Source organism: Schistocerca gregaria, chromosome 2, assembly GCF_023897955.1.
Source record: "Schistocerca gregaria isolate iqSchGreg1 chromosome 2, iqSchGreg1.2, whole genome shotgun sequence".
Lineage (NCBI taxonomy): Eukaryota > Metazoa > Arthropoda > Insecta > Orthoptera > Acrididae > Schistocerca > Schistocerca gregaria.
In genome coordinates, this window is record NC_064921.1 from 244,102,404 (window position 1) to 244,123,800 (window position 21,397).

Genomic DNA, 21,397 nt, shown 5'->3' on the forward strand with positions numbered 1-21,397 from the left:
GTCGTATACAACAGTCATTATTGGTCTATTTATAAAGTCAGATAGTAATGAAATGGTGATACTTTTCAAACAAAAGTAGGTGTTATGCGAACTAACCTCAATTCTTTATGAAACATGGAGAGCACAGCTTTTCCAGCTTTTCTCCTTTTAATCCAGTTTTTCGTCCATTCTTTCTTCTTTTCTCATTGGCATTCATTTCTGCATCGTTTAGCACCAAAACAGCTAATAATGCCAGTTTTCTCTGAACATCTGTACCTGAAGCAGCCATCTTCGTTCGATACAACATGCAGCCGATCACAACACAACTAGCTGCCGATCTTGCACCGTGGGAGAGCTTTGGCCTGAAAGCCGGCCGGCAGGCATGCATGCACGCCATCTCGCAAACTTACGGCGAACCTTGCTCCGTGAGAGACGGGCTTTAGTTACGGCGATGGTTTAGCTGCAAGTAGCAGTCCAGCTGCGGGAGAAGCGTCTGGACTGGAGGCCTTGTCTGGTGCGCGGTAGCGACGCGCCAGCTGCGAGAACTCGCCAAGGCAGCCAGCCGGCCGCGTTGGTACGCTCGTACCGAGGGGAAGCGGAGCGCTGGTGGTGGGGTGGGGGCAGCGCCTTGCCCCAACACACGGCAGCGCTCGCCCGTCAGTCAGTAGCGTCCCGTCCTCCGCTCCAATGCCACGCAGCCGCTCCTGAGGACACGCCAGCGAAGCACTCCGCGTCCACGGGAACCCCAGCCCGGCAAGGCGCCGACCGACCGCCCGGACATGCGCATCTCCGTCGCCGCAGACGTCGGCCCTCAAGGTAGGTCCGCGACAGGGGACTCTGGCGCCGACGCCGCATTCTCTCTCTGCCGGAGTCAGCTCTTGAAAACACTTCCGTCGCCGTTGTAAGACGCCGCCGCGTCCCTGGCCGTGTGCGATTAAATATGCTGGCGAACGTGTACAGAGAAGAGTGGCACGTCTTGTGACGTCTCTGTATTTTGTACTTGGCTTCTGCCAATGGTCAAGTAGTCTGGCTACCACAGAAATTACACTACTCGATCTTCAAGTAAGGAACATAGTATGTGCTGTTTACTAGTGGAAGTGTTGTATTCACGATAACGCTGTGTTTACATTGGTGAAAAGAAGGCTGAATGTAGAAGGAAGAGTACCATCACAGGTGACCATCGCTGTGTTTTTCTTAATGTTCTGTTTTGGTCTGATTGGTGGTGGACAGCCGCTCGATTTATGCTTCTATCCACGGAAGGACTTAAAATTCATCGTTGATCCGATTTGTGAATCTTAATTTTGATTGCGACAAACGAGGCGTGGGTTGGTTTTCGCATTCGTGTAATTGAGTGTACGAAGAGAAGTGGCGTGACTGTTGGCTACTTTTCTTTAGCTGGAATTTAAAGATCCGTCAAAATAGAGTAGCCGGCCGGAGTGGCCGTGCGGCTCTACGTTCTACAGTCTGGAGCCGAGCGACCGTTACGGTCGCAGGTTCGAATCCTGCCCCGGGCATGGATGTGTGTGATGTCCTTAGATTAGTTAGGTTTAATTAGTTCTTCGTTCTAGGCGACTGATGAAGTTAAGTCGCATAGTGCTCAGAGCCATTTGAACGATTTTTGGAAGATAGCGTACTACAAACTTTACTCATCCTTCTGTTCTTGCCGGCCGCGGTGGTCTCGCGGTTCTAGGCGCGCAGTCCGGAACCGTGCGACTGCTACGGTCGCAGGTTCGAATCCTGCCTCGGGCATGGATGTGTGTGATGTCCTTAGGTTAGTTAGGTTTAAGTAGTTCTAAGTTCTAGGGGACTGATGACCACAGCAGTTGAGTCCCATAGTGCTCAGAGCCATTTGAACCATCTTCTGTTCTTGAAGGAAGCAGTATGTGCTGTGTATTTGCAAACACTAGTGCTTATGTTGAGCAAGAGAGATACATCGGGGGGATCAGTGCAGCATTGACGTAATTGTATGAAATTGTAACGTTACAGGTCGTGGCGAATGTTTTCATCGGAGTAATTAAGGTGCACCATGGGAGTCTACCCAACATTCGTATAGACTGAGTGTAACACTGCAGATGTCAATCGTTTTTCCACTTTCTCCTCTTCGCTGTTCTTCATTTGTTTGCCTGGACTGGGACAACCTGTCGCTTGCTTCCTTATTTCGCATAAGGACCGAAGTACAGCCTGTCTGTTCGTGATTCATAATGGCGCTTAATTCTGACTGTGACAAGCAAAGTGGTTCGCTCAGCAGTCGTTTGAGTACACGAAAAAAGTCAGATTACCTGTTTCCACCTTTAAGTAGTTAGAATAAACGACTTGTCGGCATACCGGATATTACCCACTTTATACTGACTTGTCTTCTTGCAAAAATCGTTATACGTGTTTTGCATTTATGAAATGAGTAACTGGAACTAATAGCACGCGACATGGAGATGAACTCAGTGTCGACGTAATTGTGTGAAAACGTAGCGTCGCCACTCGGCAGACTAAAGCCAAACAGTACTGCTCCGATTTGAGGGAAGTGTTAAGTATTCTAATTACGTGGAGCATGATTTTATCTTGTAAGGGGCTGCAGGAAATAGGTTGATCGCATAAGGCGAAACAGTCCAAGAATTAAAAAAAGGGGGTGGGGGGTGGGGTCGATAGATGTCGAGTATATGGTATTGTCACATATGATGGTTGTATATGGCAATAAACAGACTGTAATAGCGAAAAACGTTCGAGTACTTCATTTTTCTTTCAAAAGCTGAAAGAGAACGGAGATGCAGCTTGTATGAAACAACATGTAATGTCTTTGATTCGCTTCAGCGGTGCGACGCAATGGTGATACAAGCATATGTACCAGTAGATGATTTATCACAACGGACATTCCTGGGTAGACTCTTACAAATTTGTCAGACAGAGTGTAAACAGAAATTGGCCTTCAATGTCTCCATCCTATAAAATGTAAGCGAAGTCCTCCGCGGCCATTGTCACTGTCGATAAAATTGTTCTGGACTGTTGACCACATTGTCAGTGTATAAAACTGTCCGACTTTTCAGCCACTGATGCTAGTGGCCTTCCTCAAGACTTTGTGCTGAGCTGACTGTAAACGACAAGTCGGCGCAGGGACATAGCGTACGGGAACAGTTCTTTTAATTGTATTGGTGAACACTTGCATTGCACGATGATTTGTGTTCCCAATCTTCTGGTACTCGGGGCACTTCTGAGGCATTGCCGCCGTGCGTCGTTCGCTCCCATCATTGGTATACGACGGAAATACCGACTGTTCGAAATGCAAAATGACTGCGAATACACACGCTCACTCAATGTAAGCATGTAAGGGAAAAAATATTTATACTGTCAGCGAAAAATATTTGTTAATTTTTTTCCGTCTTGTCTGGCAGAACTCTGAGAACGAAAATAGCCTTTGATCCGTCAAGCGGAGTGTATACAAAGTGTTAGATGAATGTGGGTGCTGAAACGCTGAAGGAGATTCAGCAAACGAGACGTGGCAGACAGCTATGGAGTATACTTGCAGACAGATCGGCAAAGTTTCGGAACAATGTTTATTTACCTTGATGGATAAGGACAAAGAGCCCACGACGGTAACATCAGTAATACCTCGTATTTGTTCGTTAAAAATGTTTTTGTGACGCTACAGTAGCTTCTTTGCCATATTAATATAATTCACCTTTTATAAGATTTAACCCACAGTTACAAATACCTCAAAAAGTAACAACAGCATCTGCATTCATTTTCAACAACGTTTTATTTACACGAGATGACGATGCAGGCTGACGTTACGCGCTGATGCTGATCAGTAAAAGTATCACGATGTAATTTGACGCGACTCCGTATGCTGTGCTGCGAGAGAATTTTCAGGCGCGCTGCCTCATCTCGCAGCCTAAGTACAGCAATAAGACTAATATGGCAAATTATTATTTTTTTCGGTCAACAACATTCTGACGAAATTTGCGCGTAATGCTGTGTTTACTTGATATATCATTGAGGATACCTATTATTTGGTAGAGCTCACTACACATTAGGAGTTCATATAAGGCACATTTCGAATAACAGCGCGTGGAATGAGATGATTTGGGGACGTGTTTCAAGTACGCCCGATATGATCCTGTACAACTGTGAGAATGCAGAGTCATTTGCGGCACGCAAGAAAATTGACGATTTTTTTTTGTTTATGTATATACGGCTATAATGTGAACCACTATTGTACAAGAAAGCAGATTGGAGGTTAACGCCCCATCGACTTCAGAATCATCAGTGAGAGAGTATCAGTTTGGCTGGACCGTGGCCTATTCAGAGGATGCAAACACTTCTCACGAGTTCGATTGTTTCATCCTTTATTCTGTACTTTTTATTCGCTGTGTAGCGCAGGCTGTTTGAGTCAATGACCTATGGTATAGGCAGGGACGTTTCAGCCACATTCCAAACAAGCAAATGATAGGGCAGAGGGAGAGACTATTGGAAATATTTGCGTTACAACCAAGGGAAAACGCCCAAAAAACTTTGTCAGAACTGGAGAATAGAAACTATTGTTCATTTAATTTTGGGATAGTATGTCGCAGACACGTGCCCCAAATACGCAGAATTCCAACTGGCGGCAAAAAAAATCAACAGTCTATGCTTTGATGATGATATATCCTCATTGCAGGAAGTGAGGAAGAATTTAGTAAGTTTTTCTTCAGAGTGAGGCCTACTACTTTAATTCTGCCTAGAGATAAACGTGAACAAGACCAAAGTAATGATTATTTACTGACAAGGTTTAGATCAAAATCAGCTTACAGGTTTCTTCAAGGATCTGGAAGTAGTGTCTGGGTAAATCTGAGATCTGTGATCGATGAAGCAGGAAAATGTGATAAAGAAAGACGAGTGGTCCTTGGTCGAGCCGCAAATCGATTAACTCACTAATTGTAAGATCTGGCAGAAGCGGGCAATATCCATACCCAAAATAACGAAGATGCGCTTGGTGGAGTGACTGGTGTTCCCATTTTTCTTGTATGGCTTGGAGACCTGGACCGTTTAAAGCTGGCGACAAGAGGTAATTGATGGCTTCGAGAAGTCGTGGTAGCGGAATGTGGTAAGTGTACCATGGACAGGAAGAAGAACTTGGCAGCACTAGAAGTTTATCTTCATGTGTCAGTGAAGATACTTCCAGTTCCTTGGGTACATTTTGAGAAGACAAGGTGATAATTTAGAGAAGGTAATGGCAGTCCATTCTTCACGGAGTGCTGCACTGAGGAGAGGTATTGATGTCGGTTGGCGTTCCAAAACATCCCAAAGACGTTCTATAGGATTCAGGTCAGGACTCTGTGCAGGCCAGTCCATTACAGGGATGTAATTGTCGTGTAACCACTCCGCCACAGGCCGTGCATTATGAACAGGTGCTCAATCGTGTTGAAAGACGCAATCGCCATCCCCGAATCGCTCTTCAGCAGTGGGAAGCAAGAAAGTGACTAAAACTTCAGCCTAGGCCTGTGCTGTGATAGTGCCACGCAAAACAACAAGGGGTGCAAGCCCCCTCCCTGAAAAACACGACCGCACCATAACACCACCGCCTCCGAATTTTACTTTTGGCACTACGGTACACAGACTGTCAGATGACGTTCATCGGGCATTCGCCATACCCACCCCTGCCATCAGATCGCCACATTGTGTACCGTAATCCGTGACTCACACAACGTTTTTCCACTGTGCAATCGGCTATGTTTACGCTTCTTACACCAAGCGAGGCGTCGTTTGGCATTTACCGGCGTGATGTATGGCTTATGAGCAGCCGCTCAAGTTTTCTCTCCTCCCGCTTAACTGTCATAGTACTTGCAGTGGGTCCCGATGCATTTTAGAATTCCTGTGTGGTGGTGTGGATAGATGTCTGCCTATTGCACATTACGACCCTCTTCTACTGTCAGTCAACAGACGAGGTTGGCCTGTATGCTTTTGTGGTGTACTTGTCCCTTCACGTTTCCACTTCACTATCACATCGGAACCAGTGGACCTGGGGATGTTTAGGAGTGTGGAAATCTCGCGTACAGACGTACGACACAAGTGACACCCCATCACCTGACCATGTTCGAAGTCCGTGTGTTCCGCGGAGTGCCCCATTCTGCTCTCTCACGATGTCTAATGACTACTGAGGTTGCTGACTGTAGGTGGCAGCCCAGTGCACCTAACACGAAAAACGTATGTTTTTGGGGGTGTCCGGATACTTTTGATCTCATAGTATAGTTGACGCCAAGAAACTTTCCTGGAGTTTTTATGTAATATTAACCTGTGACCGGTAGTCGCTGCATGAAACTAATCGTCTGTGAATAAACACACATTACCCCAGATTTGGTGGTTGCATAATGTCGTCTTAAAAACACTAAATGTATGCGGCGTTGTCTACAGGAAATACATTCTCGTCCATCATTGTGCTTCCTCGGAGGCATGAGACCGCGTCTTCAGATGGTTTTCCTTTAAAGAAATCATAATTTCAGGTCCACCGCGTCAAGTTCTCTGCACGCACCAGCAAAGCTACCGTTCGTTTCAAAGGCGAACGCTAGGCGACGACGAACTGCCGGTCGGAGCTTTTCACTCCTTCGAGGAACGAAAACAAACGTTCATCGGCACAGTTACTTACATTTCTCCGAACTCCGCTCCTCTGATCCTTAGCTCCTCGATGAAATAACAGAGGAGAGTCGATGCCTGGAGGCTCACAAGTGCAGCGGAATCGGGAACAGCTGGAGGCTTGCTCTCTGGTTTAAGGAACTTCCTCGTTTTTGCTGTCGCGGCTATCGCTGAGCGATGACGCAACACGTCTGCGTTCAGCTTCGCTGTTTGCATCTCGCTGCCACAAAAACACTGGGTAACAGCTTGTGGGTACGCTGCTCGTAAAAATTTAAAGTGATGTTAACTGTGAGACTAGTTTCGAATTCAGTACATTCAACATGGATCGCCAGCTACGGGTAAAGATTATGAGAATGAAAATTTGTATCACAGCCGGCCGGAGTGGCCGAGCTGTTCTAGGTGCTACAGTCTGGAACCACGCGACCGCTACGGTCGCAGGTTCGAATTTTGCCTCGAGCATGGATGTGTGTGATGTCCTTAGGTTAGTTAGGTTTAAGTAGATCTAAGTTCGAGGGGACTGATGACCACAGCAGTTAAGTCACATAGTGCTCAGAGCCATTTGAACCATTTGTATCACAATTTTATACAGTAATCAAAGTTCAACAGTGTCGCACTAGAATCTTATTGTACTTTCCACCCGATAAACGTAATTTACTGAAAGGACAAAAAGTCGTGTTAAGGTACTGTTACACAACTCGGTTCATTATATTTGTCTTGATATGGTCCACGTTCAAATCGGCGACGATCACTGACTGTACTCCCTCAGCCCCACGAAGCTTCGAGACTGGATTAATAAAAAATAGAGAAGTAAGATTATGATTTAGTGCTTCATTTGTTCTAGATAGTCTCCCACTTAAGTACAACGTACATAATGTTCATACAGCAATGAGAAACTGTGAAAAAAGTCCTTCTTTGGGGTGGTGTTCAACCAGTGTGTCACATTGGCCTGAATGCCGTTTAGTCGTCAAAGCGCTGACCCTTCACATACGCTTCGTCGTTTCGTAGTGGGTTAGTTTTGGCACCACCAAGTCTCTAAACCCGAGATGATTTTTTTCTAGAATAGGAGTATCCGAACTTTGCGTTCCAATCACTTAGCGGCAGTCGTATAAGCGTTGTTTTTTGTTCGGTAGTCAAGGTGTGCGGGACATACTAAGAACATCATTTTCTCTTCTTCAAAATGTCCTCGAGAACGTCTTGAACATCTGACTTAGAGGTGCAACGCAAGCCCACCAATGCACATCTGTTGTTAACGGTTAGCTCCAGTTGCCACCGCGTTTACTACGTTGATGTCGCTTATATGCCAGGAATATAATCAGTATCGCAACTTTTTGAAAGAAAGGTGTAGACATTCCATCGCGCCGTATGGCTCTGCAGAGGCAACTTCACGTCTGTTCGTTAAACACGTGCGGTCCTGTGCAAAGGTTTCTCTGTGACACTGTTTTAGAGATCCACCTTACTCTTTGTTGACAGCGGAAACCTTAATTCTTGTTAATCTCCGATATCCTATGACCTTGCGTTTCGCGCCAATTATCATTACTCGTTGAATGCCAGTTAATTCGCAACGTGCTGCCATATTCAGTATACACTTGTCTGTAACAGACTGCTCAGATATTATTTCTACACTGTGGCCATACTCTGCATCTAGCTACAACATTCGGCCATCATACATAGCACCATCATGAAATGGGACAGTCTTTCCCCTGGCTTTTGGTTACTCAGCTTGTTATTTCATCCTCCCCCTACTGTTGCCAAGAAAACACTTAAAGTCGTTAGAAATGGACTGTTCTTTAGTAGTGATCTTCTTCCTCCTCTTATTCCTGCCTTTTATCCCATATCTTCACGGGATTGGCAGGTTAATTATTGGATCAGGCAATGTTAGAGGAGGAGGACGATGGCCGAATGTACTTCCTGTCGCCATTAAATTTGTCCTCGGGACGGAATTCGTGCGTCCCACCTGTCTGCTTCTCGTGTTATCCCTTGTGAAAGTGCGCAAACAGCTTCTAAATGTTTGCGAATCACGCAACTGCAGCGGGACGCGGGTATCAGCCCAGTATTCACCTAGTCGCAGTTGGGAAACCACCTAAAAACCACATCCAGGGTGGCTGGGCGGATTAGATCAGGGGCTAGAGCATCTCTCCGAATCCACGCAGTGGCTTGCTAACGCACGCGGCTATCTGGGCTGGTTGCTGTGTGTTGTTACATGTATCAGTGTCCTACTGGTAATGTGAAGCCTACTCATAATTCGCAAAGTTCTCTTGATTACAGATTGCATCTGTAGGCTCTGCTGTCCAAGTTTGATTGTTACCCATATACTTGCTAGATGTCTCAGCCTAAAAATATGCCAGTGATTAATTTTCTTATGAGAATTGTAGAGCAAATTATTGCATTGGGAAGCAGGACACGATTTTAAAAAGAAAAAGAGCTGCTCGACCCCGAAGTGCCGTGTACAAATCTGTACTGGACGTTGGAGAGCATCTACCAACAGAAGGTGAAACAAGAAGAAGGATTTTCTGAGAGAGAGAGAGAAGGAAACCAGAACAAAGACCTTACGTGCCATGTCTCGATGGCTTTGTGCAAAAGCTGTCTCATACTGTTTCACGAAGATCGATGTCAGTGTCACATGAGACACTCGAATTTGCATGTAATGCTCAAGAGTATGTCGTTTGGCAAACTCTGCCGAAATGTCAAATATTCGTAATCATAAATGCTTTTCTGAAAATATGTATCGGAAATGAAGACAGAGGATTACCATTCATGTCATTACCTCTGGCACAAATAAGTCCTAAATCAGAACACCAGTGGGACACCTACAGGGTTATTCGTAAGTACCTACAGAATTTCCGATCACGACTGCGCGAAAACTACAGGACATACAGAAAAATGGCACATATCAGTGGAGAGACATCTCTCCGAGTTTCGATTCCTAATACCGTGGCATAGTAGCTATAAGCAGGCGTTCGGAACATGTACAAGTTGTTACAAACGATACCAACAAACGTCGAGGGGTTGTAAAGGGGTCTTAAGGAACAAATTAAGGACAGAAGCGTCTTTCCAGAAAACTCATCCAACGATGGTACAGAGTGTCGAAGTTACAGACGCCGGCGCCTGTTGCTAAGCCACCACTTCGACAGCATCCTTAATTTTGTACGCTGACGGACTGAGGGCGGAACACCTCGCAATGTTGTTTGCTATTCAGTGATCGCCAGTGGTGAAGATGGAGCTAGCGCTGCGTAGACAAGCCTTGTCTCCTATGAATGCGTGCCGTGTGTACTGCCGTTGGATGACATTTCCGGACACGGGTTCCTATCCTCAGTTTGTTCCTCAAGACGTCCTCTGCAACCCCTCGAAATTTGTAACACTCTGCAAACAAATCATTGACTCAGTATTGTCGCATCGAAATACCTTGGCAGAAAAAAATTGCAGCACTAAAAAATAATTAGTGTAAAGTAATGAAACTTCGGCAATACATTTGTGTAGGTAACATAATTAGGTCACTGACATTGCAAGATCAGAGAGTAATGTAAGCGTAATATAAATAATTGTAAATGTGAAATGTTAGTGTGACCGCCAGAATGTTGAATGCAAGCATGCAAATGTGCATGCGTTGTTTTGTACAGGTGCCAGATGTCAGTGTGTGGGATGCAGTTCCATGGCTGTTGCACTTGGTCGGTCAATACAGGCACAATTAATGCTATTTGTGAATGACGGTGGAGATGTCAGATGATGTGCCATATGCTCTCGACTGGAGACAGATCTGGTGATCGAGCAAGCCAAGGCAACATGTCGACATTGCGTAAAGCAGTCTCTATATGTCCATCTATACACAGATGATTGCGGGACCTCAGATGTTCAGTACTGAATGTCGAATCGAAACAAGCTTCAGCACTCTAGTTGTTATCTTATTGAGCAACAAGTCTTGGCGATATATTACGCCGTCTATAGAGCATGATGGGTTACAACAGCAGGAAGTGGACGAGCGTTATCTTGTTGGAAAACATCCCCTGGAATGCTGCTCGTGAATGGCAACACGACAGGTTGAATCACCATATCGACGTACAAGTTTGCAGTCAGGGTGCTACTGCTGTCATTCGAAATCGCGACCCAGACCATAACTCCAGGCATATGTCCATTATGTCCAGCGTGCACACGCGTTGGCTCAAGCCTTGAGTTGGGCTGGCCTGCCCCAGCTAGCACACGGCTGAAGCAGAAACAACTTCCATCATAAAACACACCTTGCCCCCCAATTAGTTCTCACTTGAGACCACTGAAGTCACAAATGGCAGTGGAGGGGTTCAATGGAATGCACGCTACAGGGCGTCAGGCTCGGAGCTGCCCTTGAAGTAATCAACTTGTAACACTTCGTTGTGTCACTGTGGTGCCAACTGCTGCTGCAATTGCTGCACGGTCTTCCTGCGTCCGTACCTTCTCCTACCAACAATCATGTATAGTGACTACATTCCTACTAACTCTTTCTGCAGTATCGCAGAAGGAACATCCACCGTTTCGTCGCCCTATTGCGTGACCTCGTTAAAACTCTGTGAAGTACTGACAGTGGTGTCTTTGTCGCCTTAAAGGCATTCTTGACTGAGATCAGAGCACCACTTTGAATCTCAGAAGGTACAGAGTGCATTTAAAGTAATCCGTTTTTGCAACTAGCGCCTCTCTTGTGCGACTGGCGTGAAATCTCGATAGACGTCATCTTTCAGACGTAGAAACGCGCCTACCAACTTCCGTTTATGTCGCACAACCGCTTCTTGGTGTTGCGATCTTTTTCCCGTCAATGTATTTTTAGCCCATCCCTAGTCTGGAGTACTGCGCACGTGCACGTGTAGAGGCAGCCAGACACACGTGCCTGGACAGCGGCGCGGCATTTGCGGCAGCGCCGGCTGCCATCAAAAGAAGCCAGCGAGAGACCTTAGCCGCAGCCGCGCAGCGCAAATCAAGCCGCGCCAGCGGGAGCCATGTCGGCGATCACGTGTGTCTGCCCGTGCCGGCTTCCCCTCGCGGGTTTCTCTGCTGCCCTGGCCCGTCCTTCCGGCTCGGCTCTGACACAAATCTCTCTCTCCTGCCGTGTTCCGTTGTCACCCCGCGCGGCGTTGACATCTTTTCTTGCAAAGGCCACTAGGTCTTCACAGCGCATTCCTGCGTTGATTAAATTTTCAAATGTTGAGAAATCAGGAGTGATATGTTTTACTCGGTTAAAACTTTCTAAAGCCAAGATCGCATAAATATTTCTTTATTTACAAACAAACGGTTTCGACAGACTGTTATCTTCAGGTCTTCAAAAGTTTTTGTTATTAAATGTGTTTTGATGCAGAAAAAATGTAGCACATTACAGTATATAAAGGTCTGTCATAAATAAAACATTTAAGATCACAAAGCAGTTACGCACATGACCATGTTCATATACAGTATGTACTGCTCAACAGATAACTCTCATGTCACCTAAAAAAAATAGACAATAACGTAACAATCATCTGTTCAGCGCTAAATATATGGTCATAGGAATGTGCACAAGGTGGTTTTTGGTTTTAAATGTTTTATTTATGACAAACATTTATACAAGATGAGTCAAAAAGGACTTTACAACTTTGGAATGATATAGAAATTTATGGGGATAACTTACAGAATCAGTAGATGCGTCATTTTGTAGCAAACAACCTCAAGTTTGATTCACGTAGTGCATCAGTTCCCCATTCCGCCACCAGGAGCGCCTGTGTAGTGCACATTTAAAATGGCTACTTTCACTGGTGCGGACGTGCCCTCGTGTGTTTTGGTTTCCTGAAACGAAGTCTCTGCGTCTCCTTCGAGACAATAAAACCACTGAGAGTAGCTCTTTGATCCCATTCGGATGCAACCCTTTCTGATGCAGGTTAAATCGTTATAAAATATTGGTGCGTAGGTTACCACCATCTTTACTTAACATCTACTAGTCTTAATTGCTTTGGAGCCACTTGTGTGTAGAAACACACTGCTAAGAATCCAGCAGCGCTGCGAGAGACGATGCGCACCTGACTCAATCACCATAACTACATGTGCATGCAGCGTGCTCTGTGAGCTGACGCACACCACTCAGCGATGCTGATGGGCTAAGAGCTATCATGTCGCCATCCTTTTATTTAACAGCTCGTATTTTTCATAGTCAACCACGTGTCCCATTTTTTTCTTAAGATGGTTTCCCACAATTTAGTTCAAGGGGCGTTCAGTAAGTAATGAAACACTTTTTCCTCTTGCTCAATTTCGGTTGAAAAAATGCAGAATTTGTTGTGGGACATCGTGGAATATTCCTGCTTCAGCCCCTATAGTTTCATGAAGTTCCGATAGGTAACGGCACTACACGTAGCCTTCAAAATAGCGTCTGTGATGGATGTGCATTCGAAGCATAGAGTAGCAATTGCGCTGCTTTTGGCGCAAAACAGAACAACGTAGATATTTAAAGGGGCTTCCTGGAGTCCTGGTGGTTGAAAACAGCACGGTGAGTCGTTGGGCGAGGCGTCAGTCGTCAGCGCAAACCTGCCCAGTTTCTCGCAAGCCGGGCGGCCGCACACAACCTACAGTGTTGGAACATGCGGACACACTCATTGGAACCGATCGAGGATCACAATCAAACACCTCGCTGCTCAACTGGACACCTCTGTTGCTGGTGCTGACAAACTCGTCCATCGGCTGGGGTACTCAAAGGTAGGTGCCCGCTGGGTTCCTTGAAGGACCGTCTGTGTGGGAAGCAGTATGTGGATGATGAGGAAGTTGTTCATGCAGCAAGACGTTGGTGCCGACGTCGATCAGTAGAGTGATACCGTGCGGCCGTACAGGCCCTCTCAGTCAGGTGGCGCAAAGCCTTAGCATCGAACGAAGATTACGTTGAAAAATGGTGGTGAATAATATGGTGTATTAGAGTCGCAAATAAAATCAACCTTTTTTCAGGAAAAAAGTGTTGACTTACTTTTAGTTAGGACTCTCGTGGCCGAGCGGAGCGGCCGCGCGGTTTGAGGCGCCATGTCACGGACTGCGTCGTCCTTCCCGCCGGAGGTTCGAGTCCTCCCTCGAGCATAGGTTTGTGTGTGTTGTTCTTAGCATAAATTAGTTTAAGTAGTGTGTAAGACTAGGGACAGATGACCTCAGCAGTTTGGTCCCTTAGGAATACACACACATTTGGACATTTCAGGACTCTCTTGGGTCTGGACGAACATTTATTTATTGTTTGATAGTTATTCTGTTAAATTTCCAATTTCTTTGGAGAACTGGCCATATGATAAGCAATCTGAAATTGTGATTGGTGTCAATCCATGCTGTAAAGGGCTACCTCCTATTCAGTTGTGTTTTAAATGGGCAATATACAATCATTCCATTCATTTACTGCTTTTCTGTTACGTGTTTGCGGGTTTCCCCCTGTCCCTCTTTCTGTAACTTCATACGGCTGAAACACCTGCTGTAGGTCCGATCTCCGATGCTGCCACGGTCAGGAGACAGACAATCTTCAGGTAAGATAGCTTTTATCAAAGATACTCATGCGGTAATAGATAGGGCAACAATTTCAATTAATTATTGTCTTTGATTTGGACGAGATTCACCAGTCTGACATTTCTTTCATTTATTCGCACAAGCCCATAAAGTGATGATTATGTTTGGATTCTGGGGCGCTCAACTGCGTATGAGAGTAATCACAAAAGTAAGGTATCCTATTTTTTTGTAAGTACGTACACCTGTTTATTTCTACAGTGGTTTACATCAATTCAGAGCTTGAACATTTAGCTATTTTTCGACATAATCACCATTTCTATCATTGCATTTTTGTAGACGCTGTGGCAGTTTTCCCTATGCCCATGTCATACCAGCTCGCCGCCCTGCTGTTCAGAAAGTTATGAACCTCTTCTTTCACTTCGTCGTGGGAGCTGAATCGCTTTCCGGCCAAATGTTCTTTTAGCCTCGGGAACAGGTGATAGTCACTGGGCGCCAAGTCAGAACTACAGAGTGGTCGGGTGATTGTGTTCCACTGAAACTGTTGCAGGAGAGCAACGGTTTGCCGAGCGATGTGTGGGCGAGCGTTGTCTTCTCCGGTTCTGAATTGCCCGTTTGAGTTTTTTCAGAGTCTCGCAGTACCTGTCAGCGTTAATTGTGGTCCCAGCGATTCAGCTCCGACGACGAGGTGAAAGAAGACGTTCATATGTTTCTGAACAGCATGGTCGTGAGCTGGTATGACATGGGCATACGAAAAACTGCCACGGCGTCTACAAAAATGCATCGACATAAATGGTAATTATGTAGAAAAATAGCTAAATGTTCAAGGTGTAAACTGATGTAATTATTGTAGAAATAAACACGTCTGTGTACTTATAAAAAAAATAGAAGACCTTACTTTCGGGATTACTCTCGTACGTTGTTGTTAAAAAAAGTGCTGTTTGCTACACTCTGCCTACCATGACAAACATACAAAAATTTGCTTCTGAAATACTGGTTACTTGTTACTTTTCTGCGACTCCAGGAAGCTAATATAACTACCAGAACTAAAACCAAATCGCAATAGGCCATTGCGTAAACAGATGTGTTTAAAGACAGATGAATATGAGACACACTCACAGAGAATATGTATGTTTGTATTTGGAAAGAGTTTTATTTTTCCTTTCGCCATCGTGTTCATGCGCCTGTGTTCATCATCGTGCATAACTGCCGCTTACCGAATTAGCAGCGAGATACATTCCTGATGGTGACTCACCAAGCTCACGATTGCCTGTTGCCTCCGTAGTTAACCGACAAGAAAAGCAAAATGTGCTTAACTGTCGTATACAACGGATGTTTACGTCCTCCATTCCTTTCGCCCCGCTTCAGAAAAGCGAACGGGATGATGAACATCATGTGCTGTGTTCCCTCCAAAATGATTTGATACAATCGTTTTTTTAACGTACTAAATACATTGAGGTGATAAAAGTCGTAGTGTTGTTGTTGTCTTCAGTCCTGAGACTGGTTTGATGCAGCTCTCCATGCTACTCTATCCTGTGCAAGCTGCTTCATCTCCCAATACCTACTGCAACCTACATCCTTCTGAATCTGCTTAGTGTACTCATCTCTCGGTCTCCCTCTGCGATTTTTACCCTCCACGCTGCCCTCCAATGCTAAATTTGTGATCCCTTGATGCCTCAAAACATGTCCTACCAATCGATCCCTTCTTCTAGTCAAGTTGTGCCACAAACTTCTCTTCTCTCCAATCCTATTCAATACCTCCTCATTAGTTATGTGATCTACCCATCTAATCTTCAGCATTGTTCTGTAGCACCACATTTCGAAAGCTTCTATTCTCTTCTTGTCCAAACTATTTATCGTCCATGTTTCAGTTCCATACATGGCTACACTCCAAACAAATACTTTCAGAAACGACTTCCTGATACATAAATCTATATTCGATGTTAACAAATTTCTCTTCTTGAGAAACGCTTTCCTTGCCATTGCCAGTCTACATTTTATATCCTCTCTACTTCGACCATCATCAGTTATTTTACTTCCTAAATAGCAAAACTCCTTCACTACTTTAAGTGTCTCATTTCCTAATCTAATTCCCTCAGCATCACCCGATTTAATTTGACTACATTCCATTATCCTAGTTTTGCTTTTGTTGATGTTAATCTTATATCCTCTTTTCAAGACACTGTCCATTCCGTTCAACTGCTCTTCCAAATCCTTTGCCGTCTCTGACAGAATTACAATGTCATCGGCGAACCTCAAAGTTTTTACTTCTTCTCCATGAATTTTAATACCTCCTCCAAATTTTTCTTTTGTTTCCTTTACTGCTTGCTCAATATACAGATTGAATAACACCGGGGAGAGGCTACAACCCTGTCTCACTCCTTTCCCAACCACTGCTTCCCTTTCATGCCCCTCGACTTTAATAACTGCCATCTGGTTTCTGTACAAATTGTAAATAGCTTTTCGCTCCCTGTATTTTACCCCTGCCTCCTTTAGAATGTGAAAAAGAGTATTCCAGTCAACATTGTCAAAAGCTTTCTCTAAGTCTACAAATGTTAGAAACGTAGGTTTGCCTTTTATTAATCTTTCTTCTAAGATAAGTCGTAAGGTCAGTATTGCCTCACGTGTTCCAACATTTCGACGGAATCCAAACTGATCCTCCCCGAGGTCTGCATCTACCAGTTTTTCCATTCGTCTGTAAAGAATTCGCGTTAGTATTTTGCAGCCGTGGCTTATTAAACTGATAGTTCGGTAATTTTCACATCTGTCAGCACCTGCTTTCTTTGGGATTGGAATTATTATATTCTTCTTGAAGTCTGAGGGTATTTCGCCTGTCTCATACATCGTGCTCACCAGCTGGTAGAGTTTTGTCATGACTGGTTCTCCCAAGTATACCTCCTAATATCGCTTCGGACCTCCTTTAGCCGGGCGCAGTTGCTGCAACTCGACGTCGCGTGGTCTCAAAAAGTCGTTGGATGTCTCCTGCAGAAATATTGAGCCATGGTGCCTCTATAGCCATTCATAATTGCGAAAGTTTTGCCGGTGGAGGATTTTGTGCACGGACTGACCTCTCGGTTATGTCCCATAAATATTCGATGGGCTTCATATCGGGTAATCTGGGTGGCCAATTGATTCGGTCGAGTTATCCAGAATGATCTTCAAAAGAGTCGCAAACAGTTGTGACCCTGTGACATGGCGCATTGTCATCCATGAAAATTCCATCGTTGTTTGGTAACATGATGTCCGGGAATGGTGGCAAATGGTCTGCAAGTAGCCGAACATAATCATTTCCAGTCAATGATATGTCAAGTTTGACCAAAGGTCACAGTCCATTCCATGTAAACATAGCCCACGCCATTACAGAGCAACCAACAGTTTGCGCAGTGGCTTGTTGACAATGTGGGTCCATGCCTGGCCATCAGCTCTTGCGAACTGAAATCTGGACTCGTGTGATCGGGCCACGTTTTTCCAGTCGTCTAGGGTCCATTATGGTCACAACCCCAGGATAGCCTCTGCAGATGATATCGTGTTGTTAGCAAAGCAACTCGCCTATGTCGCTGTTGTCATAACCCATTGACGCCAAATTTCGACACACGCATACGTTCGTCGTGCGCCAGCATTGATTTCTGCGGTAATTTCACGGTATATTCCTTGTCTGTCAGCACGACAAATCTACGCAAACGGCGCTTCTCTCAGTCGTTAAGTGAATGTCATCGGCTACTGCGTTGTCCGTGGTGAGAGGTAATACCTGAAATTTGGTACTTTCGACACACAAGTGACACTGTGGATCTCGGAATATTGAACTCGCTATAGATTTCCGAAATGGAATGTCCCATGCGTCTCCAATACCATTCCGTGTTCAAAGTGTGTTCATTCCCGTTGTGCGGCCATAATAGCCTCGAGAACCTTTTCACGGGAAGCAACTAAGTATAAATGGCAGCTCCGTGATATTACCATCTCTACATGTGCATTTCGCTATCTCATGGCTTTTGTCACCTCAGTGTATAGTGTTTGCAGCATTCATCTTGCATCTGTCATTGGGCTACTCCGCTATTAAAACCACACACGGTCAAAGACAAAACGCCAAAGTGCGAAGTCAGATTGGAAAACCGCATAGAGCGTATCACAAAAAAGGCTGCAGACAATCTTTTAGGTAGGGAAACCACAGCTATGAGTAGTCATCTTGGGTATTAATAAAGCACTTCATCTGTATTTAGTCATTTAGTATTGGATCATAATGATAGTGCCATTAAAAACCACATGTTCAGGTGAACTTATAACTAAAACATTAGAGCAGGAAAGCTCGAACCTTTTTACCCAACATTCGTTGTCCGCTAAAAGGCGGTATGTCATAAATGTTTTTTGCTCTAACGGACAACGAATGTTGTGTAAAAAAGTTCCGATCTTTTCGGCTCTAAAGTTTTAGTTATATGTTCACCTGAATATGTGGCTTTTAATGCCGTGAAACCGGTAATGATCAAGTAATAAAGGTCTAAATACAGCTGAAGTGTTTTATTAATACCCCAGAAAAAAAGGGCCAGAGAGAGAGTTTATGGTATACTCTCCAACGTGCAGCAAAAAGCTCGATCTAAACACGTAATATTAGCATCCTCTAAATATTCAGAACAGAAAAATAAACGATGTGAAAGCACATTAAATCATCGGAAACTACTTAAAACAGTGAGATATCTAGATATTAGAACATTTGGTCATTTAAGTAATATTTGACACTGTTTGTTGGACTACACCCTTTGAAATTCTGAAAGCAGCAGAGCTGAAGTACAGGGATTTAACGGTTATCTGCAACTTGTACAGAAACTAGACGCCGTTAAGGGTCGAAGGATATGAAAGAGAAGCAGTAGTGGAAAAGTGGATCAGACAGGTTTGCAACCTATTCCAAAAGTTATTCAGTCTGTAAAATGACCAAGCATCAAAGGAAACCTGCGATAAATTTGGAAAAGAAAATGAAGTTCGGGTAGAAGAACTAAAGGCTTCGAGGAACTGCTGATGAAACTGTAATTTTGTCAGTGACACAAAGCCTTTGGGAAATCAGTTGAACGTAATGGATAATGACTCGAAAAGAGGCTGTAAGATGTACATCAATGAATGTTAAAGAGGAGTATTGCAATGATGTCGAATTAAATCAAGCGATGCTGAGAAGTGAGGAAATGAAACATTAAAAGTAGTAGAGGATTTTCGCTATATGGGCAGTAAAATAACAGACGATTATCGAAACAAAAGAGACTGTAAAATACAGGCTACCATCCCTGGAAAAGAAAAATTAGTGGACATCGAATATAATTTTAAGTGTTGGAAAATTTTTCTGAAAGTACTTGTCTGAAATTTAGCCTTATAGGGACGTAAAACATATGCGGTAAACAGATAGACAAGAAGAGATTAGCACCTTTTGATAAGTGGTACTGTAGAAGAATGATTTAAGATTGGTTGGGTATGTGGTTGCCATAATTTCTGTCTGGCAAATTGGAACATTTTTCTTAAACCGACTGAAAATGGAGGTAATTTGGGAAGGATAAACCGGGACAATCAGGGATACTTCACTTAAGCTTAAAAAAATAAAGATGCGAGCAAACTGTCGGGAGACTGCGATCCACCGCAGCGCCGCTCACGGAAGGAGAAAAGTGACTCGTACAAGCAGGTTCTCTGCCAGGCACCTCAAATAACAGCTGCCCTTCGGTCAGCAGTCACACTGCGTTCGAGCGAGAAGAAACAGCACCGGTTCCGGACCTATTTCAAATAAAACGAAAAAAAAAAGAGTGGAGGAGAAGAAGAAAGTTGCGGAGTCGCCACATTACTCTCACAAGACTGTACAGGACGCAGCGGAATAAAAAAAATTGAAAACATACTTCCACACATTTATTGTTTTGCCGGTCAGCTGCGTTAGGAAGTACTCAAATTCACGTTGCACAAAAAACTAGAGGCACCTAACGATTCAAACAGATAAAACTTTACAGATTCCAAAGTCACTGCCTATAATCATTGCAGACAATTATCTGTTATTCCAGTTGTACGGAATTTAGAACTGGCACTATTCCTTTATTGTTAGAATTATCGCGCCTCCATTCATATTAGTGTGTCCTTTTACATGAATCTGAAACGAAATAACTGTCCATTTTTCAAGTGCTTGCAGAATACACGTTTGCTTTAAGCTTTATGATCTTTGATACCTGCTCTTTCCCATACGCAATGGAAACATAACACTTACAAATTACACATTCTAGTTCGCAGTCACTTTTCCCTCGTTTTATGAAGAACCACTCTTCTGAATATTTTCCTTGAAATGGGCTCTTTCTCTTTATTATTTTGAGATCACTTGGAACAATCATACACTTTAATAACACATTAAAAAACGACTCAGACAGAGAAACAGAGAATCACGTTGCTGCAGCAAACTTAAACTGAACTGAGATAAGGGGCCGAATGGAATCTCGGCAGTGTTTTCGCGATCTGGTCCTTAAGGGATTCTGTCAGCGACTATAGTAAAAGTTAGTTTCTATAGAAAAAGCGTTCGTTATTTAGCTTGAACGGCTCGAGCTGAAATATAGATCCAAGCAAGAATTTGGAGAAAAAAATAGATAGTATGAAAATATCTCTCTGAAATCGAATCTGAAACTAGGATTGTCCGGGACATCTGCAACTCTAGTCGGCTAGATCAACGAACTAATATCTAGGTACTGTATCGGAAAGAGGAGAAAAGTGCTTTGTGGTACAGCTTGACTAAACAGAGGCTGGTAGTGCGTATCAGAGGCGTCAGGGTACTGGTAATTTAATAATAGAGCAAAGAGTAGATGTAAAGACTGTAAAGACTGACCAAGTGATGAGTACAGTAAACAGGTTCAAGTAGATGAAGGTAACAGTTAGTATTCATAAGATGAAGAGACTAGCATTTGGAGTTGCATCAAACCAATCGCCGCACTGAAGACTAACAGTACTATGTATTATCGGTATTATTATCATTGTTTTCATTATTTTGTAGGTGTCATTTATGTTTGGTTAAAGCTGGAAAAATGGCGGTTATCAGTAAAACCAAATAAAAATCGGCTGAGGCTAAGCTTGGAAGTTTCATAATAAGTTTATGAGAAATAAATGGAAGATAACTACTGTACGGTGGAGGGTGATGGCAGTTATGCGGCAGAGTACAGCCGCTGGATGCCGGTGATTATTTCAGGCCGGAAGAGACAGGAAACCGGCGGCTTCCTGCACATGCGGTCGGGCGCCCTCTCGTGGCGTGTTTACTTCCGCGTCAACTGCTCCCCTTGCTCACAAGCGCCGTAAACAGCATCCAGCAGTGCTGAGGGCGTCACTCCTCTGACGGGGGTTCCCCTAGCGGCCGGCCAGCCAG

The 21,397-nt window shown here is 44.2% G+C and overlaps 1 protein-coding gene across 1 annotated transcript in view; it reads left to right on the forward strand.

Annotated features, from left to right (window-relative positions):
• Positions 1-464: 464 nt before the first annotated feature.
• The window catches only part of LOC126336772 (phosphatidylinositol 4-kinase beta-like), a 224,822-nt gene continuing 203,889 nt past the window's right edge, over positions 465-21,397 (forward strand). The window contains exon 1 of the mRNA XM_050000785.1: positions 465-795. Within this exon, the coding sequence (XP_049856742.1) occupies positions 759-795 (37 nt within the window). The 5' untranslated portion in view covers positions 465-758. The remainder of the gene's footprint in view (positions 796-21,397) is intronic.